General features: G+C 33.5%; 1 protein-coding gene across 7 annotated transcripts; it reads right to left on the bottom strand.

The window, feature by feature from the left end:
• Positions 1–8,369: 8,369 nt before the first annotated feature.
• On the bottom strand, positions 8,370–19,407 carry LOC105330678 (stimulator of interferon genes protein-like). 7 transcript variants are annotated; one of them, XM_011432539.4, is made up of 8 exons: positions 19,392–19,407; positions 18,616–18,784; positions 13,850–14,063; positions 13,127–13,359; positions 12,808–12,906; positions 12,165–12,397; positions 9,872–10,058; positions 8,370–9,385 (listed from the first exon to the last, which is right to left on the bottom strand). In XM_011432539.4, exons 2-8 carry the CDS (start codon positions 18,641–18,643, stop codon positions 9,219–9,221), a joined length of 1,161 nt encoding a protein of 386 aa, XP_011430841.3. In that variant the 5' UTR covers positions 18,644–18,784; positions 19,392–19,407; the 3' UTR covers positions 8,370–9,218. The 7 variants fall into 7 exon arrangements, with proteins under 7 accessions (XP_011430841.3, XP_011430839.3, XP_011430848.3 ...); XM_011432537.4 differs by lacking the exon at positions 19,392–19,407 and adding an exon at positions 18,994–19,146; XM_011432546.4 differs by lacking the exons at positions 18,616–18,784; positions 19,392–19,407 and adding an exon at positions 19,042–19,194.
• Positions 19,408–20,549: the final 1,142 nt, after the last annotated feature.

Here is a 20,549-nt window from a genome sequence, read left to right as displayed (position 1 = left end):
GTACGATCTAAACTATTTTGTTTATTCGAGATTTTGACCGGTACATGTAAGACTGACTTGTATTTCAACTTAGATTTTTTTTATTTACCCACGAATATTTCCGCTTAATACTGCTGAGAGGTTTTACAGACATCGTAGAAAGTAGATTATAATTTGACGTTTTCAAAGGGTTGGACAAAATGAGAGAGAGAGAGAGAGAGAGAGAGAGAGAGAGAGAGAGAAAGAGAGAAAGAGAGAGATCAACATTGGAAGCAGAATTTAGAAAATAAAACACCCTCCAAGCGTTTATCAAATCAAATATCGAATTAACACATGCGATTGAGGCTGCCACGATAAAAGCATTGTCCGGATTGAGGGATTCAGTGATTATTTTAAGAATGTTCACATGAGTTTTTAAATAACTTTTGTTTAGATTTTATCGGTTACATGATCACAGTGCAAGGGCTTAATTTTTTTTCAAAATGTGGCGAAAATCAATTTTTGGCGACTACCTAACATGTGTACTCCGCAATGTGTGTCACTTTCCCATCCGTGTGTTTATTCGGACAGTCTACGCTTATTCAATCCGCTCCACGTGCGACCGAAAATCTCGTGTCGCTTCAGCGCACATGAGCTCAGAATATTGCCCCGGGCTGCAGATCAGCAATTGTTATATAATTGAGTAACATATCAAGTTCAAGTTCTTTATTCCAAGAGACAAATGTCTCATAGGTTATACATATGAACATATACATATTAAATAAACAGTTAGAAAAACAAAGTGTACATAATCAATTTGGATAATTCACATGGAGAGTTCGTTGCTTGTTTGCATAATATAAATATTTACCTAAATTACACAGTTCTTTAGTATTAGAGGTAGATAATAACTGTATAACTTTATAGACACTTGGTTTTCGGGAGTAGTATTTTTTAATATACTTATCTCTTAAACTACAAAGTGATGGACAAATAAGTAAAAAATGGAACTCATCTTCAATTACATTTAAGTTGCAAGATTCACATTTTCGACAATCACGTGTTAAATTATCATACCTCCCTGTTTCAATCTTTAAGTCATGTGAGGACAACCGTAAGCGTGTAATTAATTTACGATATTTTACATGAATTGGTTTCTTTAGGTAAACTTGTAAACAAAAATGATCAACAACATGTTTATATAATATACATTTTGATGCATTGCTTATATCGTTAACAACTTTTTGTTTAAAGACATCACACATTCTATTAAATATAATATCTAAAATAACAGACTCTTTCATAGTACTTTGATATAAATCGGCTAAGCCTAAGATGGACAATTCTTTCCTGATATTTGAAATCCATATATCATTACTTTTCACCATGTCTTCGTAGCATGCTTTTAAAATACAGTTTTTACTGTTTCTCAATTTAAACCAGTATTTAAAAATTTTTTGTTTCCTGAAAATCTCTAATGGAAATCTACCTACTTCATAATAAACTGCACTGTTGCAAGTATTTTTTCTGACACCCAAAACCTTCTTACAAAAATTTATATGAACTTTTTCTACATCTTGACCTTTATGGAATCCCCAAATTTCAGCACCATAACTAAGTACACTTTTTACATAAGTATCAAAAACATTCAATTGAGTTTCAACATTAAAATTCAAATCTTTCATTTTACTAGATATGCTGAACATTGCTTTATTTCCCTGTGCTGCACAGTGCTTTTGTGTAGATAAAAATTTACCATTGTAGTTAAACAACATACCAAGATAGTTAAATTGATTCACTACTTCTACGTATTTGCTATTGTATTCCCATTTTTCATTATCTTTAACACATTTTCCGTTTCTAAAAATTACAATTTTGGTTTTTTGTACATTAACAGATAACTTCCATTCATCAGTATATCTGTGCAATGTGTTCAGCATATCCTGTAAACCCTCGGGCGATTCTGCCAAAAGGACAGTATCATCAGCATACATAATTAAAAACATATTAATCATTTGTAATTCAATTGATGTACAATTACTATCTATAAAATATCTTTCAAAATCATTAAGGTACATTGAAAATAATAATGGAGACAATATTTCACCTTGTAGAACTCCAGCTGAGATTCTAAATGTTTCTGTAAATGTACCTTTATGTTTAACACATGCTCTTACATTCTTATATAGAGACTTAATAATACGTAACAATTTTCCTCCAAAACCCTCCATTTGCAATTTATACCATAGTTTTGATCTATCAATTAAGTCAAAGGCCTTTGTATAATCCACAAAACAACAGTACAATCTTTTTTTGTTTTTTAAAGTTCTACTTATGAGATTCTGTAGTACAAATATGGCATCAATTGTACCTACCCCTGGTTTAAAACCAAACTGAGCATCAGTAATGATATTATATCTCTGGTCCCATTCTAACAATCTAGTATTTATAATACTTGTAAATAGTTTTGCCAAGCAACTAACTAATGTGATACCTCTATAATTGTTTAAATCTTGCATTTCACCTTTTTTAAAAATTGGTACAATACAACCTTTTGACCAACTGTCTGGGTAAAAACCAGAGTCAAATATATTATTAAAAAGTCTACACAAAATAGGTATCATAACCCCTTTACATTTCGAAAAAAATTCATTAATTACACCATCTTCAGCATTACTCTTGTTACTTTTCAGTTTCAAAATAGCTTTCTCAACCTCTAATTCTGAAATATGGAAAGGTGCTTTCACTGCAGTGGTCAATTGTTAAACAATAAGTATCTAAATACTGGATGTCAATCATCGTCGCATTAAAGGTGTGATATCGTAATCTGAGAATGTGGCTAAAAAATTAACCTGTTGAACACGCTAAACTTCTATAGTTATGAACAGAAAAAAATATATCAATATTATTATCAGAGACATAAATAACTTTTAATAAGTTATTCATGTCTCTGATATTATAAGTTAAAAGTTTTAAATAAAATTTGTTCTCAGGATTAGAAGTAATGATATACGACTACATTATGCAATGAAGTTGGTCGTCTAAAAATCATCAGAGTACTGCAAGTGTCGACAGTTTGTTATTTCTTTGAAAGACCATAGTTCAATTGACATGCAGACTTTTTGCCTCCCAAAAATGAATGCACTTAATTGCGATAGATATGTGTTCTTGGGGATAATACTAACTGTTATATGCACATTGATAAAAAATCATTAAAGTTGTGTAGTATGAGGTTGTAATGCAAATTAATTGACTTAAAACTCAGCTGAATATTTTATTATAAATATGGCTTGTTGAAATGGGAGATTGTTAACTTGTAGCTTGTTAACTCTGAAAAAGTCTAGAACAGAAGAAATAAAGTCTTTATGGCTTTCGCAACATCTTCTTATTTATGTGTACGAGTACATAAAGCTATTTAAGATTTTGATTCACGAAATAAAAGTGTTGTTTTTCTTAACCTAAAATTTAGATCTATAGAAATTAAGTATCTAACTTCTCAAAAACTTTGATACCTTACCACTTGGAACTAGTGGGTATTGTTTTTTTATACAAAAAAACACATGTCTCCCCTTCTCCCCAAGGATTGTAATATGGGGAAAATTTAAAAAGTGAAAAAGAATGAAGTCAGCTATATGTTAGATATCATCCATATATGATACAGTTTAGAAAATGAATTAACTTGAGACACAAGATTGGTCAAGGTAAAAAATTATGGAGGCGTGCACTCCTTCTCAATACCATCTACCTATGTTCCAAGTTTGAAGTCTTAATGTCAAAAGGTATCTAAGTTACCACCCAGACAAAATTTAATTATTATTTCTCAAGTTGACCTTGAGTAAAACAAGGTCAAGGTCAAATATTTATCAAAAGTACACCTCAGTGTATTATAATTGTTCTTTGTGTAAAGTTTGAAGTCCTTCTGTCAAAGAATATTTAGGAGGTGAACAATGAAGTTTTTTCTAATTTGACCTTGAAATAAAATTTTTAGGTCAAGGTCAAAAATTTTGGTAAGGTTAAACTGGACTATATACCATCTATGTATGATACAAGTTAAAAGATTGTATGATTAAGGAGTCTTGTGTTATGGTCCGGACTATATTTTTTATAAAACGGTTGACCTTGAAGAAAATAATAGGTCAAGGTCAAAAATTTTGATGGCGTGCACTTCTTCTCAATACCATCTACCTATGTTCCAAGTTTGAAGTCTTAATGTCAAAAGGTATCTAAGTTACCACCCAGACAAAACTTTATTATTTTTTCTCAAGTTGACCTTGAGTAAAACAGGGTCAAGGTCAAATATTTATCAATAGTACACCTCATTGTATTATAATTGTTCTTTGTGTAAAGTTTGAAGTCCTTCTGTCAAAGAATATTTAGGAGGTGAACAATGAAGTTTTTTCTGATTTGACCTTGAAATAAAATTTTAAGGTCAAGGTCAAAATTTTTGGTAAGGTTCAACTGGACTATATACCATCTATGTATGATACAAGTTAAAAGTTTGTAAGTTTAAGGAATCTTGTGTTATATTCCAAACTCTATTTTTTATAAAACGCTTGACCTTGAAAAAGAAAATAGGTCAAGGTCAAACATTTTGGTGGCGTGCACTCTTTCTCAATACCATCTACCTATGTTCCAAGTTTGAAGTCTTAATGTCAAAGGGTATTTAAGTTACGGCTTGGACAAATTTGGATGAAGAAGAATAAGAAGAACTAGAGCAAAGCTCGTTGCAAAGCAACGAGTGGGTCTTCCGTTAATGTCGGAAGTAAAGCTTGAAGTTCCTGTAAGAAGCAGAGCTCTTAAACCAATAACAAGAGTAACTAAAATAAAAAGATGAAAAAAATCGAATTATTCCTGGTACGACTTAACAAAATCCGAATGATTTCAAGTACGACTTAACAAAAACCTTCCTGATTTCAAGAACGACTCAACAAAAAAAAATTCGAATGTGTTACAGTACGACTTAACAATTATTTTTGGTACGAGTTAATTTTTCTTTGAACATTACGCTATTTTTTAAACCAAGGACGCGGAATCAAAATTTCCGGAAAAATCAATTATTAAACCCCGATATCTCTGTAATGCATCGTCCGATTTTAAAACGGCTTTCGGTGTTAGATTCAACTTAATAAGCTCTACAAAATACGTATTCATTTTTGATTTGATCAGAAAATTCATTTTTTCGAAAAATTTGTTTCACTTCCGGTTTCGACCGGAAGTGACAGATTTTTATTTCGAGCCTTATTACAGAGGTAAATCGACCAAATCATAACCATTGAAAATTTCAAGCCTCTATCTTTAAGCGTTTTTGAGAAACGCCGCGGACAAAATGACTTTTTGAAAATTTTAAAATTGACGTTACGTCAAAACAGAAGTGACGTTGTCAAGAAACCTTTAACATCTTTGAGGGATAATAGTTAAACATTATCTCTGAAAGTTTCATTAAAATCGGTTGGAAACTTTTTGAGTTATAAAGCCGAGAAGGAGTCAGAAAAAAAAAGAAAAAGTATAATAATAATAACTAGAGCAAAGCTCGTTGCAAAGCAACGAGTGGGTCTTCCGTTAATATCGGAAGTAAAGCTGGAAGTTCCTGTATGAAGCAGAGCCCTTAAACCAATAACAAGAGTAACTAAAATAAAAAGATGAAAAAAAATCGAATTATTCATGGTACGACTTAACAAAATACGAATGATTTTACGTACGACTTAACAAAAACCTTTCTGATTTCAAGAACGACTTAACAAAAAAATCCGAATGTGTTCAAGTACGACTTAGCGATTATTTTTGGTACGAGTTAATTTTATTTTGAACATTACGCTATTTTTTAAACCAAGGACGCGGAATCAAAATTTCCGGAAAAATCAATTTTTAACCCCCAATATCTCTGTAATGCATCGTCCGATTTTCAAACGGATTTCAGATTCGTGTTCAGCATAACAAACTCTACAAACCTCGTAAACATTTTAAATTAAAACGAAAAATTCGAAAATTCGAAAATTTTAAAACACTTCCGGTTTAGACCGGAAGTGACGGAAACTAATTTCCAGTCTTATGTCCAAATAAAAACGATCATTGCTTCAACACAGAAAATTCCAAGTCTTTATCTTGAACCGTTTTTGAAAAACGCCCTGGACAAAATTACTTTTTTAAAATTTAAAAATTGACGTAACGTAAAAACGGAAGTGACGTTGTAGTTGAAAATTTTAAAACTTTGAGGCACAATAATGCTTCATAATCCCTGAAAGTTTCATGTAAATCTGTTGAAAACTTTTTGAGATATTAAGCTTTGAAAAAGTCAGAAAAATAAAGAAAAAGAAAAATAATAATAATGAAAAAGAAACAATAGAATAACAAGAGGGTCTTCCGTTGAAAACGGAAGACCCTAAAACAAGAGGGTCTTCCGTTGAAAACGGAAGACCCTAAAAAGAAACAATAGAATAACAAGAGGGTCTTCCGTTGGAAACGGAAGACCCTAATAAGAAGAAGAAGAATAAGAAAGTCGACAAAAACAATATGTCTCCCCTTTGAAAGGGGAGACATAAATCATTTAGTGATGCAAATTGACAAATGCCAATGAAAAGACATCATTGGAATCCAAGGGTTTCCTATCCTTTCCGACGATGATGAGAAGAACTCAAATGTGCATACAAATCATACATTTACATGAATATCTATATGAGATATGATAGAAAAAATTGAAATATATAGGTCGTTTTTGTGCCACACAAAACGGGCGAAAAGGATTTTTATACCCCACGAAAATTAATTTGGGGCGAGGTGAAATATATAGGTCGTTTTTGTGCCGCACAAAACGGGCGAAAATGATTTTTATACCCCGCGAAAATTAATTTGGGGCGGGGTAAAATAAAAATCACCTTGTCCGTCCGTCTGTGTCCGTTCGTGTCCGATCTATATCTTTCTGATAGAGAAACATTGGAAGTTAATACTTCATAAAAAATATTACTTATTACCTTATTACCGTCATGACATTAACCCAAGGTCATTAGGACAAGGTCACTGGCAGTAAAAGTGAAAAATTTGTTTCCGGTCTACCTTTGAATTTCTTACTTCACACAAAGATTGCTTATGACCACCTGGGAGTATATAATGATTTGTCCCTAAGTCATTTAAGGAGAAACATCGGGAGTTTCTATTTCATATAAAGAAAAGATTCCTTATGACCGATGATGTGTCATGAACTTGATCCAGGGTCAGTTGCGCAAGTTCAAAGTCATATTATAAAATGCTTTATTCCTGTCTGTGTCATATCTTGTATTAATGGAAATGAGTAAAAGCTAAAGTTTGACATAAAAATTGCTTGTGATCTGTAAATATACCCTGTCTTGTCTGACTCACTATAAGAAAAAGATGCATCCATTATTCTCTAATAGAAAAATACTTGAGTTATGATTTTTTTCTTAGCGGGGGTATCATTTGTGAGCTTGCTAATGGTACCTTTTAGATGGTCCAGTGGGAGCACTGCCCCCGCCCCCTTTCTCGCAACCAAAATTTCCCTTAAGTTAACGTTTAGAAAATTGATTTTTGGGGCACCCCCCTTCCCCCACCGCCACAGACATATTTTATTATAATTAAATTAATTATATACATATACATATATGATGTTCTTTTTAAAGTTATTCTAAACGTGAAGTAAATTAACCGAGAACTTGCTGGTATAAAAAAATACTTTGAAATTGAGTCTCGTTTTGGATTTTTTGAACTTTTTATTATCATATTGATAATCCAGTCTCATTTAAACCATTTCCCTTCTCCTTACACTCGTCAGGGTCTGATAGACCTGTAACAATAACAGATCAGTTCCACTTGACCTCCACATTTGCATATAATCTAAATATACTTCTAATAACCGAAGATATGCCTTTAATCATTTATTAGTGGCGCAACTTTTCAATACTCAGTCTAAAGGTTACAGAAAAAAGGCATTATTATAATTAATTTGTTTGTCTCCATTTGAAGAGTTCCATTCACTTTTCTAAAGCTCTAATTGGTTAGAAAAAATGGTCATGTAAAGATGACCTTTTATCAATACAGGGTCTGCCAGGCTCTGACAAGTGTGAGAAGGAGGTGGTTTTAATCAGACTGATGGACAATCCTTTCGCCACAGGAAGTTTCGACGGAAGACCTACTCGTTGCTTTGCAACGAGCTCGGCTCTAGTTCTATGTCTTTTTTTCAAACTAAAAGTCTTGTTCATGATATTATTATACAGGGGTTTTGAAAAGACTGTTCTACCAATTTTGCTTTTTCATATACAAAACTGTCTGAAAAATAAGAGCGAGATTTAAAAGTCTGCGAGGACTGCATCTCGCGATTTTACGCGGAAATTAATTCCTCGCGTTTAATAAGGAGTTTACAGTAACCGCTGCGGTATATTACACAGATTTGACTCTAGGTGATCTTAAGATAATCATATTTTCACAATATTCAATGTTTATATGGCAAGTAGAAGGACATATTTAATGTGATACAAGAATACAAATAGAACAAAATGGACTGTAAATTGTTGTAAAACACTGGTACATCAGACACAAAAAAGAATTCAATATGCTAGCGCAAATTGAGCTCGTATAGACATGATTTTATCATATTCTGTATTGATCTCCTTTAGGAGAAGAGCTCCATACAATAAAAATAAAAATATCCAAATCCAAAGGTAAAATACGTGGATTTTTTCTTTATAATAGTTACTAGGTAAACAAATCGTATCTTAGAGTGTTACGTAGATCTGACGGTGAATTTGTTGACCTTCCAGCCTCCTTAATTACATCATGTAGCACCAATACCGTAGAATTCTACGGATTAAAGAAATTCCTAGTTAAATTAATTAACACTCAAATATATATGTACATTGTAAATAGTTATCTTTTGCGCCCAACTTATTTTCATCGACTTGGAACCAAATGTATAGGAGCGATTTAATCAATCAGTTTCTCCAGAGGGTTCTTGCAATGGTACATCATGTAACCAACGGAAGAATATCAAACTGATAGTAGCATACTAAGTATTCAAAGGGAAGTATACAAGGTCAACTTCCAGAACCTCTATGGTGGTCCAGACATTGAGTTGTTGAGCGACACGATCAAATGTTTAATACAGTCAGCAGTTTTTCCTGCCTTGCAAAGCGAACATGGCGACAGTCCCATAGAATCCTGTTATCAACACGTTATCCTCTTTCCACTGACTTTGTCTTCCCGCTCTCTTCCCGGTAGATGTTTGGCTCACTTTTAACCATGTTTGTGGAACTTTAGCTTTTTAGAGAACACCGCGCGAAATCGGGTGAACTAATGGACGGGAAGGGGCTGTTAAATGGCGTCATACACACTGTCGTGTCGTCTGACGACTCTTTCCGTAGCTGGTTCTTTATTTCATTGCAGATTAGTCTGGGCATGGCGTCGGAACTATTATTGACATCTAGAACAGAAAGATGTCATGGTATAATGTAGCAACACCTCATTTTCTCATTCTTCACATTTTCAACTGTCCTTGTCTGTGATAACGTTACTAATCAATTTTGAAGCCTAAAACCCAATAACTTCATAAAACATGAGTGACACCAAATTGGCGTCTTAATTTTTATAGCATAACCAAAATACGGTATTGGCTGCGCCGCGTAGTGATACATAGAATGTGCTACATAAGAAATAGTGATTTAAAGTAATGTTGTTTTAAATCGTTCAAATGGGAATTAATATAAATATAAGTAATAAGGAATCATCTTTGAGTATCTTTCATAAAGCCCTTCGGGCTTTATTGTATTTGACCACGCCCCGACCGAAATTATCACCTCATGATTCCTTATTTCTCAATCATTCCCTGATTATCATAGACCAATTATATATATTACATATTTTAAAAAATGTATCATGCTGACAAAAATGCAGTGTCAGAAATATTTACCTTTGTAAAACACAATTTTACATTTTTTCGAGCATTCTGGATCCGTGTCCAAGATGCGTTTGAGCGTCAGGTAGAACCTCATGGATTGCACGTATTTCTCTCGCGTCTGCAGTCCCGTAGTAGCATTCTGTTCCATTTCAAACATCGTATGAATCACTCCAATGTACTCTCCGGCAAAAAAGTAGTCCTATAGTAAACAGAATTGGATTTAATGTTTAAGGTGGTTCAGTTTATCATAAAATGGTTTCTCAAATCAGCGGAAAACAAAATACATGTATATATCAAATAAATTCTAAATTTTTAGTCAATGGGTGGATTTGAACTCGGGGTTTGTCGTTAACACGCCCAACGCTTTAACCACGGAGCTATAATAATACTTAATCAAATCGATCAACCGATACAGTTTCACAAAGCATTTACATCACAATGCATCTGGTTCCGTTGTGTACGACATAAAATTTTATATTTACATTTACCAGTGTCGTTGCCTGTGATAACACTATGCAAGCGGGGTTTGCATATCTATATTCATATATTTTATCGTACAATTTCTGAAAATCATATAAAAACAAGTAATAAGGAATCACTCTTTGATTATTATGAGGTGATAATTTCTGTTGGGGCGTGAACAAATCTATCATAAAGCCATTTGTGCTTTATTGGATTTGATCACGCCACGACCGAAATTATTACCTCATAATACTCAAAGAATGATTCCTTATTCCTTAAATAATGTTGTGGAACAAAGTCATACAAATATATGTCATACTTTTTTCAGAAATCGGTTTTGATAAAGAAGTCGTTAAAAATTATGTCATCGAATACCGGTTTTTTATCAACTCTATTCGCATTGTTCATTGCGTCACAGATAAGATAATCACAAAGGTTAGGGTTATTTCTAAAACATATATATGCAGAATGACACTAAAAGTGGTAATGAAATCCAGAGATCCTCACAGCGACATATCAAATACGAGAGCGTGAAGAATCTAATTTTAATTAGATTGAGATTGATTAAAGATTTATCAAAGATAGTTGAAACACATTACATATTGTATTCGTATAGCAAGAGCAAAGTCCTAAATATAAAAACATTAGTTACCAATTTTTTTCAGATATCAGTTTCAACAAAAGATTAGGGACACTGAATCACTAATTATGCCGTCATGTTCACCACATAACAGATAAGATCATAAATATCAAATATAAATATGAAATAGTTATAGTTGTAACAATTATCAATGCACGATAATTTACGAGTGATTATGCATAGCTTCATATACCAGGTAATCCTTCGTCTTCCGTCAGATTATAACAATTAAAGGAACGAATGTATTACAACTAAGTGTGACACGGCGAAAATCACACTGTATACAGAATTATTTATGCTAAGAAACGATGCATATACAAACTGTGCATGGGTCAATTTGCATGTTTAAATCAAAATATTATACAATTATTGCATGATGGTGAGGGGGATATTAAAGATTTATTCCTCCAGGAAAAATCATGTATCTCGAGGGCAACGCCCAAGGAGAATTTGATTTTTCTATAGGGGAATAAATCTTCTCATCTCCCGAACCTTCATGCAATGAATTGTTTATTAGAGCTCTATATCGAACCACACGTGATAATATAGAGTACATCTGGTTCTAATATTTTTTCAACTATTTTAAAAGCAATAACGCAGTGAATGTTTACCGGTTTCTATCTATGTTAGTTTCTAATATCAAACGAGTTAAAACAATTTTTTTTTCTTTAGAATTAATCATTTGTTTATATACATCGTATGCCCATCCTCGGTATTTTTAAATTAAAGGCATTGAATGAAAATTCACGTGGCTTTCGAAGGGGTGGATATGATGAAAAAATATAACGATGCCAGGGAAGTATGAAATTTTATTCCCTGACACATGACTGTCTAGAACCAATCAGATAACGCGTTACAAAGAATATATAATAATACAGGTTAGCGAGGACTTCTAAAACCATGTACAATCATTATAGTTAAAGAAATATCGATAAAAATTATATCTAAATATTATTCACGACATACTACCTTGAGAAACCAAGAATATTGATACCTCAGAGTAGAGGATGTAATTATACATGTCTGCTGAGCAATCTTTTTTATCATTATTTTTTTAAAATAAATGCCGGTGTTTAATTAATGCACAAATCGTAAAAAGCAGGATATATGGGAGAGAAAACCCTGAATAATTTCATTCTCTACAAGTAAAGAATTGATAACAATTTTCTTGATGTAATTTGATGAGACAATTCGAACACTCGCCTCGCCATTGTCGTCCGTCACGCTATATATAGTGTTCTTGTACTGACGTTCTATGATGCCGGCTCTGTCTTTGGTAATGATCGGCAGATGGCCTCGATGTTTGATGAGGGAACTCTCGTCTGCTATAGAGTCTCGACATCGGCAGCTCTGGGGGAAGAAAAGAAATAGCTTCTCACTCATCCTTCCTTCTGCGTTGTTCACTCTTCGCCATTGTCTCACTGTCTTATCTAAGTCTGAAAGTAAATGGCAATCAATGTAACTTACTTACATTATAGTCTAAAAATGCGTCATCTGAATAAGTAAGGCAGACACGTGACACGGCCAACAATACCATACAACTGACATATTCGGAAGCCTCGTTATTTTCCCATATAAGATATGAACGATGCTGTCCATAGTGAAATTTTTTTTTTGGAGGATGATACTCTAGAGATAAAAATGAAACATTATATTTCCCCTAAAATAAGTGTATACAGTACAGTAGGAAAGGCAACTGCACATTTTCCTTGTGCCAGATGTAGAGTTGCATTGGGTTTTTGTTGTGGACTTTGAGGAGTTGAAAGCGGAGAGGGGGAAGTAAAGCCATAGAAATTCTGCACAGAGACCATTTAACGTTATATACTGTGTGAAGAAGCATATAAACCTGGTAAAATGATCTTGAGGTAGCCATAATAGTATCCCCAAGCAAAACCGTGAGCCAGGTTACCAACAGGTAATAGACTTTCCCAGGTATCCTCTGGTTCTACGAACAAATCAGGAAAAATCTCATCATAGAATAATGAAAACAAACAAACACAAAATAGATAACCTTTTTCAGTCACTTCTAACTTTAAGTAAAAATTAAAGAATTAAGGATGAATTCAAATTTAAGGAATTCTTTCTTAGAATTTCAAATAATAGAAACAAAATACTCTAGGGTACAAATTAAATTTTACATTTATCATGGTTATAGAACAACATACTACTGATGGCCTGAATGATATCATCTGTGTTCCTAAAGTCGTCCATGAGTTCTATGCAGGTCAAAGGTCGAAGTGGTGGCGGGAGATCGTCGACCTTGACCCCGCCCAGTAATACGGGAACGAGGCAGACGTTGTTACGTTGGTGCGAGTCATCCACGGCCATCAGCATTTCAAACTTGCTCCACTCACTTTGTAACGAGGCCGGGGAGATTACTAGAATTACATTTTTCGAACTAAAACAAAAAAGTAATTCAAATTAAGAACTGGTACCTTACAAAGTCTTATCTTCACAAAGACCTCGTCAAATTAGTCTTTCGTGTTAAGCGAATTTTTTTGCTATCATTACAAATCAGTATGTTAAACAGACATGTTATGTAAACAAAAATACTAATGTATGATTACATACTGACAAAGGTAAAAAACATGTAAAACATACATGTAAACAAAAATACTAATGTATGTGTACGTAATGAACTATTACTAGGGTTTACACAAGAATGCAAATTAAGCAATTAGAATGTTCACAAGCTATTTACAAAACCGCTGAAATAAGTGCATAAAACCTCCATTCCCATCCCCACCCCCAATAAAAAAATGCCAAAAAGCCCCCCCCCTCCCCGGTTTTTATATATAACACATGTGGTGCAATGCAATCCATAATATCTGTGACGGAAAATTTTGTGGATATTAAGAAAAAATACAAAAAGGGTCAAATTGAAATACCAATGGATAGCGTCAACAACTACATCAGACGTGCATTCTCCCGGAAGAAAATCTCTCTCTGCAAAACAGCAGGTAAAACCACGGCTCTCCACGGAGTCCAGAATCGTTCGAGCGTGACTGGTGTCTGCGTCTGCGCAGTAGGAAATGAAGGCGTGGTACACGTGGGGATGACGTAAGACCGGTACAGACATGGTCAGTGACGTCACAGGCGTATCTAATGGAGTGGAACACAGATTTGAATAACAGAAATTGCATGGTCTGAATGTTATATAGTTTAGTTACAAAATACGGTCAAAATGTAGTTATAAATTGTATAGAACCATTTTAACAAGGCCTTGGACTTTCCGTAGGACATAGTTATCTATATCTTGCGTCAAAACAATTTAAAAATGACTCTGGTTTCAAGCGAAATATACACAGATTGCATGGTCTTAGCTCAAAAGCCAGACAAATCTTGTTGATGTCAAAGAGCCATGGCTGAGTGGTAAGAAATGAAATAGACAGGCCTACGTCACATTGCTGTTTGACACAACTACCCAAAGTCCAAGCTCTTGTTAAAATGGTTCTAATGTATTTATGATGTGTCGATTGTTTTCTTGTTCAATACAAATTTTAAAAATTTTACAAACATAATACAGTTATTATTATTACTGCAGCTGATAAACCCCTCAAAAACTACACATTTTAAGAAATGTGTTAGAACTCACTCTTATTATTTACGGAATTTATATCTACTCTACCTGATAAAAAACTGTGTGCGCCATTTTTCTCCATAAAGAAATTAATGTTCAAATATTATATTGTAAGGGAAAACACAATTACATATTATATCGAACGACATATAATTAATGATACAAAAAATACTTAAATAATTAGCAAAACAATCTAGATCCGGTCTTAACTAATTTGTTACAAATAAGCAGTGTCATATACATATGTACTTCACAATTGTTCATCTATTATTTAGGTTCATTCTAATTTAAATCAATTAAGGACAGATCATTAAAGCTGCCTAAAGTACCATCCACGGGAAATGAACACTTTGGTATATGATTCGTGCTATATAGCGTCCAATAGCGTCCTTAATTAGTTGGGGAAACTTCAGTCGGAGAGAGATCGGGTTAAAATGGCTTCCACGAAGTGGTGCTTGGTCTGGACTAGTGACCCCCTACCCTCCCACCCCCGTAAGAAAAAAACCCCCTAACTCCCGGGTTTTTTTGGCCCCTGCTATATTCAGTACAGTTGTATATATATATATATACACTAGTATAATATGGTAGATGCAGATCTGTAGCCCCCAGTCTGGAAAAATTCGAATTGACGATCTGGGACATTCGATTTTTTTTTTTAGACCGGGGGCTACCATCTTCGCTAGCCAAGGGTTTCGGTCCACTTTGCTCTCCATAAACCCTTGCGGAGAATGGGGAAAACCACGCCGCGTCATCTGTGTATAGTTGAAAAACTCTTAGATATGCACTGATGCACTTAAAAAAAATTATGTTTGTCGTCACCTATATATATATCAATATATGCATGCATGCCATTTTTTAACAAATAAGACAATGAACTTCGCAGGCTAGTAACATTTTAATACTGAGATAAAAAATTAGAAAATATTTAGCCTGATATGGACATGTCCAGATCGGGCGCCTGTAAAGTGCGAAACGAAATCGAAACGAAACGAAACGAAACGAAACGAAACCAATGGAAACGAAACGAAACCAATCGAAACGAAACGAAACCAATCGAAACGAAACGAAATCAAACGAAACGAAACCAAAAATAAAACGAAACGAAACCAAAAATCGAAACGAAACTAATATCAATTTTGACTACATAAAAGTGAAAATAAATTCATTGAAATTAATTTTTGAACTATAAAATATAACTACCTGTATGTTTCAGATTGCCGCTGTAAATTTTTAAGCCGATTATCCGAAATTTGCAAAAATTATATAATTATGTAAACAAGTGATGTACATTCCTATACCTTTTAATGTTTCTAATTTGTTTCATTAAATCATAAAAATGATACTAGTATTTAGACGCTTTGAGAGAGAGAGAGAGAGAGAGAGAGAGAGAGAGAGAGAGAGAGAGAGAGAGAGAGAGAGAGAGAGAGATGCCTTAAAATTTATCAGCGACATCACATAGCAAAGTATATTACACAAGTTTGGGAGAGAGAGAGAAAGAAAGAAAGATAGAGATAGAGATATGACGATGATACTAAAGGGGACATTCTAACATCAATTTTCTTTCTATCGATTTGAAATATTGTAAAAATGAAACGATCGAATACAATGTGATTTAGAGCATACTAGTTGGTTACCAGTTTCTAACATATAATAAGAATTGTTGTAATATGTATAGCATGAATTTGGACGTCGTAATTTGACAAAATTAACTTGCAATATAAAGATGATTATACTGTAAACGTATTAAAAAAACTGTCTTTAACCCTTTGTCTATGTAATCTATTTTGTGTTTTTGGCGGAAAACGGCGTCCGCAAAAGTACATTGCCAAATGTAAAATATATAAGTAGATAAAAAGGTAAATTCAGAAATGCGCTAATTCAAATCCATGCTAACTTGTTGAAAAATGATATTCCGCCAAATATTGTACACCCGAAATATAGTGCGTTTACAGTATTTACGGAGACATTCCAACTACACAATTTTTTTTTTATATCGATATGAAATATTGTAAAAATGATTCAAATACATTGTGCGTGCGTGTGAAAGGGGGAGAAAGAGGGTATCATGTTTGATTTAAGGTTAAAAACAGGTAAAAACATCTTTATATTGCACGTTAATTTTGTCAAATAACGACGTCCAAATTCATGCTATACTTTCTTATTATATGTTAGAAACTGGTAACCAACCAGTATGCTATAAATCACATTGTATTTGATCGTTTCATTTTTACAATATTTCAAATCGATAGAAAAAAATTGTTGTTAGAATGTCCCCTTCAGTATCATCATCATATCTCTATCTCTCTTTCTTTCTCTCTCTCTCCCAAAACTTGCGTATATATACTTTGCTATGTGATGTCGCTGATAAGTTTTAAGGCATCTCTCTCTCTCTCTCTCTCTCTCTCTCTCTCTCTCTCTCTCTAAACGTCTGTATATAATTTAATGAAACAAATTAGAAACATTAAAAGGTATAGGAATGTACATCACTTATATACATAATTATATAATTTTTGCAAATTTCGGATAATCGGCTTAAAAATTTACAGCGGCAATCTGAAACATACAGGTAGTTATATTTTATGGTTCAAAGATTTATTTCAATGAATTTATTTTCACTTTTATGTAGTCAAAAATGATATTAGTTTTGTTTAAATTCCGTTTCGTTAATTCGTTTCGATTTTTGATTTCGTTTCGTTTGATTTCGTTTCGTTTCGATTGGTTTCGTTTCGTTTCGATTGGTTTCGTTTCGTTTCGTTCGATTTCGTTTCGTTTCGTTTCGATTTCGTTTCGCACTTTACAGGCGCCCCCTTAATCTACAGACATTTTATCAACAGGTAAAACTTGCTGGCTTAAATCACTAACCTGGAGCAGAGAATTTAAACTCCGAAATTCCAGAAAGTTCTGTATCCAAATAAACTCGACAATGTTTTTCAAATTGTGTTGAATTGATTCTCATCACATCAATCAAGATTAAAAATTCTTACAGATAAAGCAGAAGGATGTATAAACCACTTAAGTACCGACGTAAATATGCAAACGAGATACACATGATTAAAGTGAAAGTAGAAAAATTATGCAATGGTGTGTGAGTGGGGAGTGCTTTATGGGTGATGGGTGATGTCAAAACTGATATCACTAATTCCAATATTTTACTGTGTTTTTATTGTTTTAAAGACATAACTACAGTATATACACTGTAACATTTAAAACTCTATCCCGGGTATCATAAATCATACTATGTAACTAAAAATATATTCTGACACTCCCAGGCACTCAGAAATCTGGGGCTTTTCTATGACACCAATTTTGTAGACTTTCCAAGTTATGTGTTTTTATGTTTTCTAAAAGGTATTAAAAATTAGAATGTTGACATGCACATCTATATAACTGCATGCATGATTTAATAATATAATCACATGCAGGCATATAGCATCGATTATGAAAAGGGGAAGGCAGACTTTCAAAATTTTGACAAGCAACTCCCTTCCCCCTTAAAAAAACCCCAAATAAAATAGCCCCCAAAGAAAAACTCGTTCGCCAATTGTCAAACCCCTTCCCCGTAAAGGGGGTGGGTAGGTGGGATGTAAATATGAAAAATTTCTCTCTTACTTCGATCCTTTATCAGCTTGTATTTTCTGTTTACGTTTAGCTTCTTTCAGAGTTCTGTATGAACTTGAACAAATACCCTGTGTTGTTGCTATTATGCAACCTGGTGCTGATCTCCCCCCATATACCCTCTTCATGATTTTAATATAGTATCTAAAGGTAAATATACGGTCTAATATAAGGTCACAGATTCGGTGGCGTAGCTGCCGTTAGGCACTTAAGGCACGTGCCTACACATTATTTTAAGACCAAAAATTAAAAATGTTAATGTCACATTTAATTTAAGAGTACAATAAAATACCAGATATCTGTCTTTTCTTTATTTCAAGACTGACTGTTTGAGGTCACAAATGCGATCTTAACGATCATAGACAAATTTGCGGCTTCGTGTAACCTCATATACAAATATGTACTAGTAATTAAAAAACAAAGCAATATCTTTGTTTTCTAATTAAAATTTAAAATAACCATTGCAACTGTTTTTGAATTGTGACATTCAATTGCAAAGTCCTAATGTTTAATGGCACGGCCATGAAGGGCCGGTGCTTATCTCCGGTGCTATGCGGGTGAGAGTCAATGACAATGTACTCTATCAGTTTGTAGATCATTTTGTAGACTGAAGATCTGCTGCGTCTTTCTGGAACACAGGGATTCTACATTAATTTACAGCTTTACCTCAAATCTAGCTGCAGAACTGTAGCTCTCCGGGAAAAAAAATATTGACAGACCGGAGAGCTACAGGGCCACCCATTGAAAAAATTGTATATTTATTGCGCAGAAAAATGTGCGCTAGTTTTCGACTGATTTACCTTATTTATACGCAAATTCTGTGAAAACAATTAGTACCATTAAATTCTTCATGCAATTTACTACTGATATCGTCTGTTCACTTGCCTCGGATAGTCTTTTAAACACCATCACCAGTCCCGTAAATTCATGTGGTGCACTTTGTTTACATGTAAAAATGGCGACTATCGATCTCGATGTAAATTCAACATACTTGATTTTCCGAGGTCGGTAGCGTGTTTCGTTGAAAGTCTGAGGCAAATGAAGAGGCGATATCAGTAGTAAATTGCATGAAGAATTTAATATGTGAATACAATTTGTGTTGTTTGTACTTCGTTTTATTTTGCGTTGTTTCTCTATTAAAATTAAAAAATTAATCCATAATATAAAAATATGTGAAATAAAAATGAAGTTATTGCATTTTGAGTATACGAAAAACATCTAATATTAAAATGCACCTCAGCATAGAGGCCTGGATCCCGACATCTTCGCTAGCCAGGCAAGTGTACGAATCGGACAAAGGGAAAGGAAAACTATGGTGGCATATCTCTGCCCCTTATGTGCAAGTTATTTTTCTATCAAATATGTCGACATGCAAGATTAATATGTTGAAATGCCAGATAGTTATGTCAACATGCAACATATCTATGTTAACATGCAAGAAAATTGCTATATCAAATAAAATTTTTATAAAATCTCAAAAAATATAAAATCTCGTCCACATTTGACATGCAAGATGCTAGATGCTACTTATTTATGTCGACATGCAACTTATTTATGTCGCGACATGCAACTTAGTTATGTTGACATGCAAGATAAATAAATATGTCAACATGCAACGTATTTATGTCGACATGCAACTTATTTATGTTGACATGCAACTTATAAGTTGCATGTCAACATATTTCTCTCGCATGTGAACATAACGAAGTTGCATGTTGACATAATAAGTAGCATGTGAACATAACTAAACTGCATGTCGACATAAATAAGTTGCATGTGAACATAACGAAGTTGCATGTTGACATAAATTAGGTGCATGTCAGCATATTTATCTTGCATGTTTACATAAATACGTTGCATGTCGACATAAATAAGTTGCATTTAGCATCTTGGATGTCACATGTTGGCGATATTTGACATTTTTAATAATTCTCATTTGATTACAATTATCTTGCATGTCGACATAGATATGTTGCATGTTGACATAACCATCTAGCATGTCAACATATTTATCTTGCATGTCGACATATTTGATATATAGAGATATGCCACCATAGAAAACGAATCGGACACTTGGCTAGCGGAGATACGATCCCGATTGCTTTGTATACTTATAAATGTATATTAATTTTGTCAAGATTTTAATGATATATTTTTTCAAAGACATTTATAAACATGATCACTGTGTGATGAATATAATTTGCTGAATATTTTTTTTTTAATCAGACTTTATTGTAAAACGTACAGGCCTGTTAAAACTTTTTTGAAATGGTATTTTATAAAAAGTTATTATTTTGTTTTGTTGTTTATTCGTTTCTTTCTTTTTGTTTCCCAAAATATGCAAATCTATGGTGGCATATCTCTGCCCCTTGTGTACAAGTTATTTTTTTCTT

This window comes from Magallana gigas, chromosome 8 (assembly GCF_963853765.1).
Source record: "Magallana gigas chromosome 8, xbMagGiga1.1, whole genome shotgun sequence".
NCBI classification, from domain to species: domain Eukaryota; kingdom Metazoa; phylum Mollusca; class Bivalvia; order Ostreida; family Ostreidae; genus Magallana; species Magallana gigas.
Note: the sequence above shows the minus strand (reverse complement) of the source record. Positions and strands in the feature narration are given on the sequence as shown.